The 15,654-nt window shown below is 30.8% G+C and overlaps 10 protein-coding genes across 10 annotated transcripts; 6 read left to right on the top strand and 4 right to left on the bottom strand.

The window, feature by feature from the left end:
- Positions 1–270: 270 nt before the first annotated feature.
- Positions 271–1,107, top strand: RSM26 (mitochondrial 37S ribosomal protein mS42; the record flags this gene model as incomplete). Its single annotated transcript, XM_046078794.1, has 1 exon — positions 271–1,107. One exon carries the CDS (start codon positions 271–273, stop codon positions 1,105–1,107), a length of 837 nt encoding a protein of 278 aa, XP_045936440.1.
- A 356-nt stretch (positions 1,108–1,463) lies between these two features.
- Positions 1,464–2,099, top strand: VPS25 (ESCRT-II subunit protein VPS25; the record flags this gene model as incomplete). The annotated part of the gene is made up of 1 exon (XM_046078795.1): positions 1,464–2,099. The coding sequence occupies one exon, from the start codon at positions 1,464–1,466 to the stop codon at positions 2,097–2,099; it is 636 nt and encodes a 211-aa protein (XP_045936439.1).
- Positions 2,100–3,048: 949 nt separating this feature from the next.
- URA8 (CTP synthase URA8) lies at positions 3,049–4,836 on the top strand (the record flags this gene model as incomplete). The annotated part of the gene is made up of 1 exon (XM_046078796.1): positions 3,049–4,836. The coding sequence occupies one exon, from the start codon at positions 3,049–3,051 to the stop codon at positions 4,834–4,836; it is 1,788 nt and encodes a 595-aa protein (XP_045936438.1).
- Positions 4,837–5,067: 231 nt separating this feature from the next.
- On the bottom strand, positions 5,068–5,532 carry SOD1 (superoxide dismutase SOD1; the record flags this gene model as incomplete). Its single annotated transcript, XM_046078797.1, has 1 exon — positions 5,068–5,532. One exon carries the CDS (start codon positions 5,530–5,532, stop codon positions 5,068–5,070), a length of 465 nt encoding a protein of 154 aa, XP_045936437.1.
- A 1,337-nt stretch (positions 5,533–6,869) lies between these two features.
- On the top strand, positions 6,870–8,072 carry SCDLUD_000085 (thioredoxin family protein; the record flags this gene model as incomplete). Its single annotated transcript, XM_046081511.1, has 1 exon — positions 6,870–8,072. One exon carries the CDS (start codon positions 6,870–6,872, stop codon positions 8,070–8,072), a length of 1,203 nt encoding a protein of 400 aa, XP_045936436.1.
- Positions 8,073–8,870: 798 nt separating this feature from the next.
- Positions 8,871–11,357, top strand: SCDLUD_000084 (uncharacterized protein; the record flags this gene model as incomplete). Its single annotated transcript, XM_046078798.1, has 1 exon — positions 8,871–11,357. The coding sequence occupies one exon, from the start codon at positions 8,871–8,873 to the stop codon at positions 11,355–11,357; it is 2,487 nt and encodes an 828-aa protein (XP_045936435.1).
- Positions 11,358–12,506: 1,149 nt separating this feature from the next.
- ERD2 (Erd2p) lies at positions 12,507–13,166 on the top strand (the record flags this gene model as incomplete). The annotated part of the gene is made up of 1 exon (XM_046078799.1): positions 12,507–13,166. One exon carries the CDS (start codon positions 12,507–12,509, stop codon positions 13,164–13,166), a length of 660 nt encoding a protein of 219 aa, XP_045936434.1.
- Positions 13,167–13,341: 175 nt separating this feature from the next.
- PRE7 (proteasome core particle subunit beta 6) lies at positions 13,342–14,070 on the bottom strand (the record flags this gene model as incomplete). The annotated part of the gene is made up of 1 exon (XM_046078800.1): positions 13,342–14,070. The coding sequence occupies one exon, from the start codon at positions 14,068–14,070 to the stop codon at positions 13,342–13,344; it is 729 nt and encodes a 242-aa protein (XP_045936433.1).
- Positions 14,071–14,187: 117 nt separating this feature from the next.
- On the bottom strand, positions 14,188–14,667 carry SCDLUD_000081 (uncharacterized protein; the record flags this gene model as incomplete). The annotated part of the gene is made up of 1 exon (XM_046076950.1): positions 14,188–14,667. One exon carries the CDS (start codon positions 14,665–14,667, stop codon positions 14,188–14,190), a length of 480 nt encoding a protein of 159 aa, XP_045936432.1.
- Positions 14,668–14,704: 37 nt separating this feature from the next.
- On the bottom strand, positions 14,705–15,445 carry ECM13 (Ecm13p; the record flags this gene model as incomplete). Its single annotated transcript, XM_046078801.1, has 1 exon — positions 14,705–15,445. One exon carries the CDS (start codon positions 15,443–15,445, stop codon positions 14,705–14,707), a length of 741 nt encoding a protein of 246 aa, XP_045936431.1.
- Between the last annotated feature and the right edge of the window lie 209 nt (positions 15,446–15,654).

Below are 15,654 nucleotides of genomic sequence, written 5' to 3'. Positions count from 1 at the left end.
TTATAAAAAAAATAAAAAAAATAAAAAAAAAATAAAAAAAATAAAAAAAATATGAAAAAATGAAAAATGAAAAATAAAAAAAATTCAAGCCTTTGAAAATTCAAAATTAAAATTTTTTTTAATATTATTATCTAGTACTTTTGCCACGTCGAGATGGAAAAAAAAAGACTTATTTCTACCGATATACACGATAAATATTACACTAAAGGGAGATAATAGTAACACAATCGTTCTAAGAAAATATATACATAAATAATAATAACTTTGCTAATGTTTATTGCCACTGCTAAATCAACTATAGGTACTACTATTGTCAAACGTTCTATTTATACGGTCCCGAAGTTAATATTACCGTCTTCATGTACCAATACAACCAGTTCTACTGCCCCAATTATACCAAATGTGTACTCTTCTCTCGGGTTTCAAACTGTATGGACAGATTACCAAAAATACTTATGTGATCAATTAACTTTAGTGACACAAGGCACTAGTTTCGAAAATTATTTGCCATACCATCTGATTTTAAAAAGTGCAAAAACTACTTTTAACACTCGTATTTTCAATTTAGCATCAGCAGTTCATAATAACCATTTGTTTATTGAAAATATTATTCCTAACCAAATTTCCTCTGTTACTAACGACAAAATCCAACCCAGTCGTGTTTTTATTAAAAAATTGCAAGATCAATACCAGAATCCAAATTTGACCTGGGAAGATTATAAATTAGAAATTTTGAACAAAGTTGAAGAAAACTTAAAAAGTGGTCAGGGATGGGTTTTTGTAGTAGAAGATTTCAATAAGAAGTTGCATATTTTGACTTGTAATAATCATGGCACTCCATATTTTGCGCCAAGAAATCAAAGTGTTGACCTAAATGGTGGTGTTAATAACCATAAAGATTATGAACTGTTAAATGAATTAAAAAATGAATTGAGTAGAAGTGAAAACAAGGTTTTCAAGGATTGGACTTTGCCTTTGATTGTTGTTAATCTATTTGACGTTGCATATTTACCTGATTACGGTGTTGCTGGTAGATCCAAATATTTAAGCACCATTTTGGATAATTTGAATTGGGGGGTTGTTAATAAAAGAATATTTCAAAATTAATCATGAGATATTATTTAGTTGCTAGCATATACTATGCATGTGTATGAATTTTCCTTTTCTTTTTTTTTTTTTTTTTTTTTTTCATAAGAAAAAAGTAGCAAATTATTATACTTGTATATAGTTTAATTTATTATTATATTTTCAAGATATTTTTTTTTAGCGTGAAACGGAATGATTTTTTTTTTTTTTTTTTTTTTTTTAGTTCCATATAACATAAATATATATATTTTAAGCTAGAGTTTCAAATAATAATAAAAACTTAACATAAAATGACTTTAAACCTTTAGAACTTATTACTTTTGTAATTGGTTAATAGTCATTATAAAAACCCAAAAAGAATACCATTTTGTCGCAATATGTTGGAGCGTTTTCAGTCTAATATTTATAATTTCCCCCCATTATTTACTAAACAACCAAACATTATAATATATAATAAACAATTGGAAACATGGCAGTCTTTAATATTAAGATTCTGCGAACAAAATAAGATATGGGTAACGACTCCGGTGTTTAATACCACCGATAACTCGCTGCAGAAAAACTTGTTTCAAAATCACAAAATTAATAGAAGCTTGGATAATGATTTTCAAGCCTATATATGGGATTACATGTTAAATACGACTCAAAAATTAATAAATTTGGGGCATGATAATGCTTCTAATATAATCTATAATAGTGGTACCAACGATATTAATAGCAATAACAATAATAGTACAAAATACTATATCTTATGGAGATCCATAGAGGATTGGTGTTCAAATATTTTAAATTATCTAGTAAGTACTGGCGCTAGTAGTACTTCTAATAATATTTTCACTTTATATGAATTAACTCAAGTTTATGGGCAAGATTTTTATAATATGGATTTAGATTTATTGAGGTATATTGTGGTCACTGAGTTGTGTAATAAAAGAAAAAGAGCTGTGTGTTTGTATGATGAAGAAGATAATAGTAAAAACAAGAAAGTGGTTATGGGGATTAAATTGTTATAGGTTCCAATTGTACGTTTTTGTTTATGGCAATGGTCTAAAAAAAAAGGTGGTATCTGTATTGTTATATTCTAGGTAGAATGAAGACAGAAAGAATAATTAATAATAGACTGAGACAGATATATGGTGTTGACAGTTTGAATCACAAGGTGTGCAAAGATAAACCAATAGGTATACATAAGCAGTTTATCGTTCTTGATTATTGATAAGAAATCAAGAAAGGGGATTCAGAAAAAGAATTGAGAAAAAGAAAAAACATTACAAGATTGTTTTAATATGTTATTTAAAACTTTATATTATTAATTCAAAGGCTTGTAGAGATAAACTTTGCATGAAATTAATTGACTTTTAATAATAAGAATAAAAAGTGTGATTCGTCTCAAGTGATTCGTCTCAAGTGATTCGTCTCAAGTGATTCGTATCAAGTGATTCGTATCAAGTGATTATAGATGGAATAAGTTGTTGTTGTTGTTACCCGGAGTGAAGTTATTTCTTTGTTAATGATTGATATGTAAAATATACTGTGATCTTATTCTCGATATTATTAATATGCATATTGCTAGCAAAATTATCTTGCCATGATTTCGCATTTCATACGGTGGGTGTATTACCTATCAATAAAAAAAGAAAAGGAAAGAAAAGAAAAGAAAAGATAAAAAAATGCACGTTTCTTTTTCTCTTTTTTGCCCTATTCAAAATTAAGATATAAAATCTTTCCGTCATTTTACTTTCTACTACCATTTTTGATGTTGGTATTTAACCTTTTTCTTTTTTTCTTTTCATTTCTTTTTTTTTTTCTATTTCTATTTCCCTTCTTCACCCACAATCTGTTCCAGCACTCACCCACATCTCCCCATTTTCTCTTCCTTAGTGTTAACAGAGTCTTCCATCTCTTTCTTGATTACAAAAAAAAAAAAAAAAAAACAACAGTAAAAATTAAAAAATACTAATAATGAAGTACGTTGTTGTATCTGGTGGTGTCATCTCTGGTATTGGTAAAGGTGTTTTAGCATCTTCTACTGGTATGTTATTAAAAACATTGGGGTTGAAAGTAACTAGTATTAAAATTGATCCATATATGAATATCGATGCGGGTACAATGTCACCATTGGAGCATGGAGAATGTTTTGTTTTAAATGATGGTGGGGAGACTGATTTAGATTTAGGAAATTATGAAAGATATTTGAATACACAACTAACTAGGGACCACAACATTACTACTGGTAAGATTTATTCACATGTTATCAACAGAGAAAGAAAGGGTGATTATTTAGGTAAAACGGTTCAAGTAGTTCCGCATTTAACTAATGCTATTCAAGAATGGATAGAAAGAGTTAGCTGTGTTCCTGTGGATGATGATCTTAAAGAGAATGAAAGTAAACCTGATGTTTGTATTATAGAATTAGGTGGTACTGTTGGTGATATTGAAAGTGCACCATTCATTGAGGCATTAAGACAATTTCAATTTAGAGTTGGTAGGGATAATTTTTGTTTAATCCATGTTTCCTTGGTACCAGTTATCCATGGTGAGCAAAAGACCAAGCCCACACAAGCTGCGATTAAGGACTTAAGATCTTTGGGTCTAACTCCAGATATGATTGCTTGTAGATGTAGCGAAAAGTTGGAGCAGCCAAGTATTGATAAAATAGCCATGTTTTGTCATGTGGCTCCTGAACAAGTCATCAATGTGTACGATGTTAATAGTACCTATCATGTTCCGATTTTATTGAAGGAACAAAAATTGTTACAGTTTTTAACTTGTAGATTGAAATTAGATCAAGACATCAAAATTCCAATTGAACTGATTGAGAGAGGTGAAAACTTGTATAACAACTGGAAAAAATTGACTGAAAGTATTGATGAAAGTTATATTCCAGTTAAAATTGCATTGGTGGGTAAATACACACATTTAAAGGATTCGTATTTGAGTGTTATTAAAGCATTAGAACACAGTGCTATGAAATGTAAAAGAAAACTAGAAATTTCCTGGGTGGAAAGTTCTGACTTGGAAGTTTCCTCTTCTGAAGAAGATAAAGGGAAATTTCATCAAGCTTGGAATAAAGTTACCTCTGCTGATGGTATCTTGGTTCCTGGTGGGTTTGGTATTAGGGGTGTTGAAGGTATGATGGCTGCTGCCAAGTGGGCCAGAGAAAATAATGTTCCATACTTGGGAGTTTGTTTAGGTTTACAAATTGCCACTATTGAGTTTGTCCGTGATGTTTTAAATATTTCTAATGCCACCTCTTGTGAATTTGATGAAAGTTTAGATGAAAATGATGAAAAAAGTGTGGTTATTTACATGCCTGAAATCGATAAGGAGAAATTAGGTGGCACCATGAGGTTAGGTTTAAGACCAACACACTTTGTCGCTGAAGATGAGGGAAATAGCAATAGTTGTAAAATCAAGAAGTTGTATGGTAACGCCAATGTTGTGCATGAAAGACACAGACACCGTTACGAGATCAATCCAAGGTTGATTGAGACATTGGAAAACCATAATTTTAAATTTGTTGGTAAGGACGAAACCGGTCAAAGATGTGAAATCTTGGAGTTACCTGATCATCCATTTTATGTCGCAACACAATATCATCCTGAATATAAATCCAAAGTTTTGGACCCATCCCCACCATTTTTGGGGTTGGTGGCCGCTTCTGCCGGTATATTGGATCAATTTTTAATAAGCAGCGAATACAACAATGAAGGGAACGGTTACTCAAACGGTTTAAAAGCAGAATTTTAAAGCAGTAAACCGCTGGCTGTTTTTTTATGTAATTATCTCATACGTTAAATCGAATATATATTTATTTATGTATATATATATAAAGCATACTGCTAAAAAAAAAGAAAAAAAAGAGAACGGATTAAAAGACTTTATTAAGCGTTCCTCTTGCGACACACAGTACAATTTTTTCAATTGAGTTAGAACTGGGAGGAGAAAAACACGGAAAAGAATAATATATATATATATACTCTAGTTAGAGAACCCGATAACACCACAAGCTGGTCTTGTACCGGCGTTACCAGTCTTTAGGGATTCTTCGTTTCCACCCTTACCCAAATCATCTTGGCCAGAGTGAATAACAACAGTTCTACCGACAATAGAGTTGGTACCCAGTAATTTAATTAAAGAATCGGTTTTTGAACCTTCAGCAACACCCTTGGCGTCAGTTGGAACATTACCCAAATCGCCAACATGTCTATTTTCATCTTCTGGAGCACCATGAGTTTTACCAAATGGATTGAAATGAGGACCGGCAGAAGTACAGCCATTGGTGTTGTCACCAAAAGTATGAATGTGGAAACCTCTCAAACTTTTAGGATCACAACCAGTAATCTTCCATGAGACAGTTGTTGGTTTTTCTTCAGATTCTTGTTCGAAATTAACGACACCAGAAATACCGGCATCACCTCTTAAAACAGCGACAGCTTTGACCATATTTGTACGTATTTTATTTTATTTGTTTGTGATTTTGGTAGTTTTATATATCAGAAAATAATTAAGCCAAATTGTAGAAGAGAGAAAAAGGAAAATTAAAGGTGAAAAAGAAGAAAAAAAAAAAAAACCATATCATATTGACGAATATATAAAATTGATACACACATATATATATATAAACGTATAAGTTTGTGTGAATTAAAAGGGGAGGAAAAAAAGTGAAAAAAAAGTGAAAAAAAGAAAAAGGGAAAAAAAAAAACTGTTAGATAATTCAACAGTTATTGATTATTAATCATTAGAATTTATCACAGTTTTTATTTATTCTTTTCTTTTCTTTTCTTTTCTTTTTTTGGGGGGGGATTGGAAAAAAGGAAAGAAGAAAGGAAATAAATGGACAAAACACCCCCACATCCGTGCACCGCATATAAATCAACTACGATCACGGTCTTCTTCTGGCGAAGACGGCGGAGGCGGTAAGTTGGAGATAGCCCAGAAAGTGTAGATAGTACTACAAAATATAATACCACCAAATATTATGCTTGCCATTTGTTGTGGGCTATAAACGAATATGTATTGTAATTTATGAAACCATCTAGAAATCATATTTGTAGTCCTGTCCAACATTCCACTTTATCATATATATTATCTTTGTCCTTATATTACAACACCATCCCAAAGGAAAAGAAAAAAGAAGTAATAAAATAATAGAAAAAAAAAAATATCTCTCTTCTCTTTTAAATCAAAAGATAAGAAAAAATTGCTGTGTAATGGATTAAAAATTGCTGTATAATGGATTAAAAGATGATTATAAGAATTGACTTCTTTGCTCCCCTTTTTATATAAATATTTTTTATTTTTTATTTTTTTATTATCGGATCCAACCGTGGGAGTATTACCCGGCTCATACGTACTTAGTCTCTTTATATATACACGTTTTTATACATTCAAATTATTATTACCAAGATTTCTCTCTCTTGCCGCTGCTACCTTGGCTTCATCATCTCTAACAAAAAGAAACTGCACTTTATACGGTCTTAAAACATATACCCCCCCCCTCCGTTATCAACAATAATAAAATGATTCAATTTGTCCAATTACAACCTTTTTTATGTCACGTGATCATTTGTTGTTTTTAATTTTAATTTTAATTTTTTTTTTTTTTTTTTTCGTATAAAAATATCAAATTTTTGCAAACATAATAAATAATAATAGAAAACATTGTAATTTCCACCTTTTTTTTTTCAATAATAATATACATAATACGTATTATATAGTTTTTAAAATAATATAACAACCTAACCATCAGCTACGAAACACGTATATATAATTAAAATAAAATGCTATTTCGTACTTCCTCCACTATAATAACAGGATTCCTGTTGTATTTTTTCTCAACTATATCCGCTCATATTATCGAAGTAAAACATACCACCGATATAGACCAAATATTTAAATACAATGATGATAAAAAAAATCAAAAGTTAATGTTAATATACTCGGAAAATTGTCAATGGTGTAATAAGATTATGCCTATGGTTAAAGAAGAATTATCTCAAGTATATCCTGATTTACCAATATATTTACTAAATGCAGCTGGAAAAAAGAATCATTTTAGTTCGTTTTTGTCAACTTATTCAATAACTGGATTCCCCACTTGGTTATTTGTAGATACTGCCAACGATAAGGTTGAAAAATACATTTTAAAGGACTATATAACACCCTTGGATTCTCTAGTAACTAAAATAAATCAAGTGTTCCCTGAATTAAATCCCATTTGGCCGGATTCAAATTATATAGTAGATTCACTTTATAACATCACTTTTCATAATGCTGACAATGATAATTGTAACAGCATAAACCATATACTACACAATATAATGGATAACGACAATTGTGGTGGAATAGGATTGTCTTTTGTTACTCCTTGGTTAGATATTCAGTTAGAAACGCTCTTTCACGGTAGACTTAACACAATACACAGATATTATAAAAATTGTGGAAAAAATGGCACTGCTGCAACCAAAGAAAATTTGGTTTTATTCCCCTGGTTTCAGCTCAATGGATCCGATGGAATATATAGTAAACTAATGTCTATATTTCAAATTAGCTCGTTCCCAACATTAGTAGTGCTTCAAAAGGAACACAGTCATGACAACAATTCTATTATCGTTAAGGCTTTTAAACTAGATTTGATGTATATCAGACAAAACACTCGTGGAAATTTGGATTATTCCAAGCAAATTGAACTTTTTCTTGGTAAATATACATTAGATAGAGTTGATAATGATGAATTGACACCATACATACAAAAATCGGAATTTACATCTGATTGGATAAATAATAGTTTACATGCTTCAGGGGGAAAAGTGATAGAGCCCTATAACGAAGATAGACGAGGTGATTACGGAGAAGATGATTACGGAGAAGATGATTACGGAGAATGTGATTACGGAGAATGTGATTACGGAGAAGATGATTACGGAGAAGATGATTACGAGGAAGAAGATGATTATTATTATAAATATTTAAATGAATTGTGACGTATATATCTGTTTGTATATTTTCCATCCCTCCCCTTTAACAGAAAGCCAGTTGACTAGCTGGTTCTGATTTTATTTATTTTTTACCAAAAGATATAATTAAGCGGATGTAGTGGGTAGCTCTATATATGAATGTATATTTTACATAAAAAAGCGCCTCAGAAAAATTAAAAAAAAAAAAAAAAAAAAAAAAGCCTAATGATTGAATGGCTCGAAAAGTGGGAGAAAAATATTATATTTAAATTTTCATATAATAAAGCTCAAAGGCACCGTAAAAGATTAAAAATGATGAAGAAAATTAAAGCAAAGGTAATAAAATGAAATAAAAGTACAATTTTTTTTTTTTTTTTTTTTTTTTTTTTTTTTCGCATTCCATTGTTTTATTTTCAAGTCGATAATAAATGTATATGTATTTACTTAATGATAAGAATGAGTCTCCGAAAAAAATAACTTTAATAATGATAATTTTAATTTACAAATGAATGGCTGTTTTTTCTTTTTCTTTTTAATACTATTATCCCCTCACGACTCAAATCAATCAAAAGTTTATTAGTTTAAAAGAAAAAAAAAAAAAAAAAAATTTTTTTTAAGGACGTTGATCCAATTATATATAAAGATACTTCTTTTTAAATGTTTGTAATCTTGTCTTACATATTTCACTTGTTCCAAATTTTATTTCTAGCAACTTTCTTTCTTCGTGTAAGTATCAAACAAACACATTAAAAATAATTAAAAGAGTGAGAAATAAAAAGAGAAAAGGTGGAAATAATATTACATTATACCAAATAATCTCACAATATGGACAAAATTAAAAAAATATTATCATCAGATGCTCCGATAACAGATAAGGAACTTATCACACCGAGGAATTCATTTCTCGGTGATGCAGAACTAAACTATGGTCTTGACCCAGCCGCATCAACATCAGAAAAGAAAAATGATAAAATTCTAGTGGAAGACAATGAACTAGTTGATGGTTCTGCAAATGGCAATATTTCAGAATATGATGTGGAAAAAGGTGTTTTAAACGCAGTAGTTTCCCAAATGAGCAGCAGCTATGATCCATTGGCGCAAGAACTATCTGGAGAAATTGTTGCTGATGAATATGCGGGTGTTACTGTTGAAGATGACTCGCCTTATCCGGAAGTTAGAGCTGCCGTTCCAAGTACTGATGACCCAACTATTCCTCAAAACACTTTAAGAATGTGGGTTCTTGGAATTCTCATGACTATGATCGGTAGCGCTTTAAATTTATTGTTTTCCATGCACTCACCATCAATTGTTTTAACTTCATTTGTCACTTCCATTTTGGCCTGGCCCATTGGTCGCTGTTGGGAAAAAATTGTTCCTGATGTCCGTCTATTCGGCAAGTATGGTGGCCCAAGATTGAACCCGGGTCCATTCAATATCAAGGAACACACTTTGATTACCATTATGGGCAATGTTTCATTTGGTGGTGGTAACGCTTATGCCACCGATATTTTGTTGGCTCTTCACAACTTTTACCATAAAGACTTTGGTGTTGGTTTTGATATCCTAGCCATTCTATCTACCCAATGTCTTGGTTTTGCAATGGCCGGTATGGTTCGTAAAATCTTGGTCAGTTCTCCAAGCATGATATGGCCAAGTAACTTAGTCTCGTGTACTTTTTTAACCAATATGCACATCAACGAGAATCATGTAGCTAACGGATGGAGAATATCTAGATTGAAATTTTTCTTGATTGTTTTCATAGCCGGTTTTGTCTGGTATTGGTTCCCGGGTTACATTTTCCAAGCTTTAAGTTATTTTGGATGGGTCACTTGGATTAGACCTAATAACACTGTTTTGAACCAAGTTTTCGGTGTCTCTACCGGTTTAGGCTTGATCCCAATAACTTTTGATTGGAACCAAATTGCCGGTTACATCGGCTCCCCATTGGTTCCACCAATTAGTGTTATCTTCACAACCATGCTTTCCGTTGTTGTTATTTTTTGGGCCGTCGTCCCTGCAATTCATTACTCCAGTGTCTGGTACGGCAAGTATTTACCTATTAGTGATAGTAGTTCATATGATAGATTTCAACAAACTTATAATTCTTCCAAGATTGTCAACTCAGATTTATCTCTCAATTTGGATGCATATAAAAAATATTCTCCATTATATTTATCCGCTACATTTGCTATCAGTTATGGGATGTCTTTTGCATCAACCACTGCCACGGTGGTTCATGCATTTTTGTTCCATGGTAAACAAATATATAACCAGGTAAGAAATATGAAAACAGAGAAAAAGGATATACATGCTATATTGATGGAAAGGAATTATAAAGAGTGTCCTACTTGGTGGTATATGGTCGTTTTTTTGGTCTTTTTTGCATTGGCCATTGCTACCATTAGAGCTTGGAACACTGAAATGCCAGTTTACAGTTTAGTAGTTGCATTATTAATTGCCTTGTTCTTTTTATTGCCAATCGGTATAATATATGCACTAACTAATATTGCAGTCGGGCTAAATGTCATCACTGAATTCATTGTTGGGTTCATGGTTCCAGGTAAACCAGTTGCCATGATGTTTTTTAAAACTTTTGGTTATATCACTAACAATCAAGCCATCACTTTTGCTCAAGATCAAAAATTAGGCCATTATATGAAGATTGCACCTAGATTATTGTTTGTTGCACAATTCATTGCTTCTATCTGGGGTGCTTTAGTTCAAATCGCAGTACAACATTGGGCCTATGGTGCTATTGATGATCTATGTAGCGAAACACAAAAGGATAGATTTACTTGTCCAAATGGACGAGTCTTTTACAATGCTTCATTAATTTGGGGTTGTATTGGTCCTCAGAGAATGTTTGTCTCCGGTCAATTATACAACAAGCTATTGTGGTTCTTTTTGCTAGGTGCTGGTTTGCCCTTTGTTAACTGGTCTATATTGAAAAAATGGCCAAACCATTGGATCAAATATTGTAATTGGCCAGTCTTCTTTAGTGCCACTGGTTATATTCCACCAGCCACACCATACAATTATACCACATATTGTATTGTTGGTATGATTTTCGGTTATTTTATTAAGAAAAGATGGTATCATTGGTGGGCCAAGTATAACTATTCTTTGAGTGCTGGTTTAGATATTTCTTTGGCATGGTCTTCATTGATCATCTTTTTATGTTTATATTTAACTAATGCTCCTGGTATTACCTGGTGGGGTAACGATGTTCTAAACGAAACTACTGATATGTTAGATACGGCGATTCAAGTGACTTTACCTGATGGGCAATGGTTCGGTAGAGATAAATGGTAATTAGGATGACATTTATTAAATTTTTTTTATTATATATACAAGTACTTAATAGTAATGATTAGAATAATGATATATGAGCTATAGTTTAAAATAAATGATTAGTCAAATTACACCCGTAATTACTTAGTAAAAAAGGCTTTGTAATATTTAACTTATAAGTTTTAAAATATTATCTTAACAAACATGTTTGATAGTTTCGTATTTTCTTCTTTATATGTTTTATGTGCTTCCCGTATGATGCAAAAAAAACATATAACATATAATAACAAGTGGGATATTAGTCGTCATAGAAAAGTTAAGTTTAAAAGTTATTTTGATTCTTCTACAAGCTTAACCTATTTTTTTTTTCAGCAATGAAAAGTACATTCGCATTTGCTAGTATTATTGATTTTGAAATCTTCTGAGCAAAAATAATTTTATTAGTGTCCTGGTAGAGACTTGATATTGTTGTTTAAGTTGAAGAGATTTGTATAGATCAGATAGTAATTACTGTAGGATTAAAGCTGGCTTGTTCGACTATTTAGTTTTTTTTTTTTTTTTTTTTTTTTTTGACACTGGATTCATTTATGTACAATGCGGTGAGTGATTTATTACTCTATACATATCTATTAATTTGGAAATATATAGAAGAACAGGAAAAAGATAGATAGTTAACCATATATGATCCAAACCTTAAAATAGATGTTGCGTAAGAACTTGTAATAATAAAGGTACATTTCGATACAACAAGAACAGTTAAAGAAAGTAGCATTTTCACTTTGGGTAATACCTAAAGGCACAAATTATTTCAACATTTGCATTATATACAATGGGCTTATTTTATAATAAAAGTTCTAAACAAAACCTGTAACTAAAAGTAAGAAAAAATTCATTCCCCGCGGCGTTTTCCCACGTTTTGAATTTAGCTTTTCAGGTTTTTATTTTGTAATTTTTTTTTTTTATTTTTTCAAATTTTATTTTTTATTTTTTATTTTTTATTTTTTATTTTTTTATTTTTTCAAATATTATTTTTTTTTTCCATTTGCTGTTATTCTTTACTGATATTGTTTATTATTCCTTTACAACAGATAAACTGCCAGTTACAACAGATCATCTACTCAAAAAAAAAATAAAAAATAAAAAATATTTGAAAAAATAATAATAATAATAATGTTAAATATATTCCGATTATTGGGTGACCTTAGTCACTTGGCTAGCATTTTAATTCTATTACAAACCATTAGGGTCACATCCAATGTAGATGGCGTCTCTTTAAAAACTCAAGTATGCTATAGCATTGTTTATTTGGCAAGATACTTAGATTTATTAACATTCCATTTCATTTCATTTTATAATACAATTTTCAAAATTTTCTTTATTACATCCTCTATTTATACTGTAATGTTAATACAAAGGTGCAAAGTTAAAAATCCAATTGCTTACAGCGATATGATTTCCAAGGACTCCTTTAAAATCCAATATATTTTGCTTGTATCTTTAGCATTGGGGTTGATTTTCAACTATAAATTTAGTTTTTTGCAGGTTATGTGGAGTTTCTCTATATGGTTAGAAAGTGTTGCCATATTACCTCAATTGTTTATGTTATCCAAGGCAAAGCAAGCCACTACTTTAACAACTCATTACATTTTTGCTTTAGGGTTATATAGAGCTTTATACATACCCAATTGGATTTGGAGATATATGTTTGAAGAAAGGTTTGAAAAAATTAGTTTTGTTGCCGGGTTTATTCAAACTTTGTTATATTCAGACTTCTTTTATATTTACTATAAAAGAGTCTTAAAGGGTAAAAATTTTGAATTGCCACATTAGTAATACAAAGAAAGGGGAGAATATATGTATCTTGGTAAAGGTTGCGCGTCAATAAATATTATATAACTATTGCAATATAATATACATACATACGTATATATATCTTTCTCACTTACTTACGTATTTAGATAATTTTAATAAAAAAGGAAGGGGGGGAAATTAAAATGTAAATACTTCAATCCTTTTTTAATGGATGATACTCTTCTTTAACACCATCTTTGGTAACAATCAAGATTTGTAAGCCATCACCAACAGATATATGTCTTTCAGTAGCAGATGTAAAAGCATCCTTCACCAATTTGATAACTTCGTCAATGGTTAAGTACTCAACTTTCTTTTTAATAGTTCCATTGGTTCCTGGTTCATATTGGTTCTTAAAATTTACTTGATTATCTAAAAAGGGCATAATTAATGAAGCTGCAGCACCACCTGCCCTACATTGTTCTCTCTCATATGAGCCGACAGGATCAAATGAATACACGGCACCTTTACCATTTTCATCTAAACCTGCAATAATTGTGTGAACATAATAAGGGAAAAATCTTTTACCATATAGCAAATGTTGTATACTTCTAGCAGCAGTGCTTAAACGCATTTTTTTGATTCCTCTGCTCGTACTACTCCCATCATGGTCAAAATGATACCATTTCAGGCCGTTCTTGAATCTTTTCACCAACGCGGTACCATCAGCTGCAAATCCATTAGCGCTCATTAATATATCATCACCTACATCAAACACTTTAGGTTCGTATCTAGAATTAATAGAATAATCAACTGTATTTCTTGTATCCCCTGCTAAAACTGCAAAATCTTCACCTGCAATACCTAAGATAGTACCACCATTGTCTGTGTATGGATTGAATTGATGTTGAATTAGCTTACTGATACTGTTGTTTTCTGACATTTTAATAGTTCAATCGCTAGAATATATGATCAATTTTGACTGACTTTTTTTGATACTATATTTTGTCAAATAAAACATAGCAAAGCTTTTGCCACTCGCTCAGTATTTTCTTTTTTTTTATAAGAAAAAAAAAGGTACTGAAGATTTAAAGAAAGGAAAAAAAAAAAAAAACAAAAACTGTGTGATATAAATTTGAACAGTTAGTCCGAAGTTGGAATATTTCGGACACCAGACGGATAAGAAGGGTAGATGGTAATACGTCAAAAGAGAAAAAAGGTGAAATGAAATGAGATGAACTGCCACATCAGAAAATGAATGGTTTATATGTTGAAAGGATACCACCGCTAAGAAATAGTAATATACAGCACACATATAAATTAAAATCAATAATAATAGTGATAAATAAATAAATAAATAAATAAATAAATAAAATCCTGAAAAAAAAAAAGTATATATCTGTATATATAAATCATCAACATACGAATATTCATAACCGTCATTAGCAAAAAAAAAAAAATAGTACACCTGCAAACAATAAGATCGTGGATAAAAAAGCTCCCAGAAATAAAAAAAGAAATCTAATCTTAGAAAAAGCATTCTTTTAGGGAAAAAAAACACCCAATGCCTCCCTCTTTCACACACATATCACATTTAAGGTACCTAAATCTACCTCATTTCTGCTATTATCATGTGTTATACTCCTCTTAATGGCATCATGCGTGTTAATCCTTGTAACATTACCAATATTTCTAACGTTATTCTCATTTTCAATGGATATATGATGTACTATAATGTTATCCCTTTCATCATCGCTATCTTCTTCATCTTCCTCTGTATGGTGTGATATTTTTATACCACTATTAACGTTACTAATACCACATCCATTATTTGAGGCCACTTTATGTAAACGATATTGAAACTCAGGTTCATTCCGGTCAGTAGCATTATTGTCAATATTGCTATAATTATGAACGGTATAAACTTCATCGACATCATCGTCATCATCATCATCGTCAGTACCAGCATAGTCGTCCTCATCCTCTTCATCTTCATCACTAGAAGAATAACTATAAAAAAAATCATCATCATCATTATTATTATGGTACTCTTCTTGGACTTCAACTTTTTTAGCATTCTCCTCTTCGGCAAAAGTGACGGTAGTACAACTACTGGCATTAGTAGTCAAGGTAGTATTCAAATTATCCATTAATTTATCCAAGAGCATGGCATGGCCAACCAATACACGTAAATTGTACTCCTTGTTTCGGTGTTGTGCTTTAGTGTTATTTACGCAGTTGTATAACTTGGAACGTATTTTATCTGCTAAAAGATATTGTTGTGTTAAACTTAAATTATCCATGGTTACCAACTTCATATTAGTTTATATTATATTATATTACTCTATCCAATTTATATTTATTTTAATTAACACTCAGTAACGGTACCCTAACGTCAACGTATTAATATTCTATGTGCGTGTTTATAAATGTGATTAATTTTTCCACTATCAGTGATAAAAGGTGAATCTACATCTGTTTGATATTGATTATTTATATATATATATATATATATTTTTTTTTTTTT

Source organism: Saccharomycodes ludwigii, chromosome I, assembly GCF_020623625.1.
Source record: "Saccharomycodes ludwigii strain NBRC 1722 chromosome I, whole genome shotgun sequence".
In the NCBI taxonomy this organism is placed as follows: domain Eukaryota; kingdom Fungi; phylum Ascomycota; class Saccharomycetes; order Saccharomycodales; family Saccharomycodaceae; genus Saccharomycodes; species Saccharomycodes ludwigii.
This window is presented reverse-complemented; position numbering and strand designations above follow the sequence as displayed.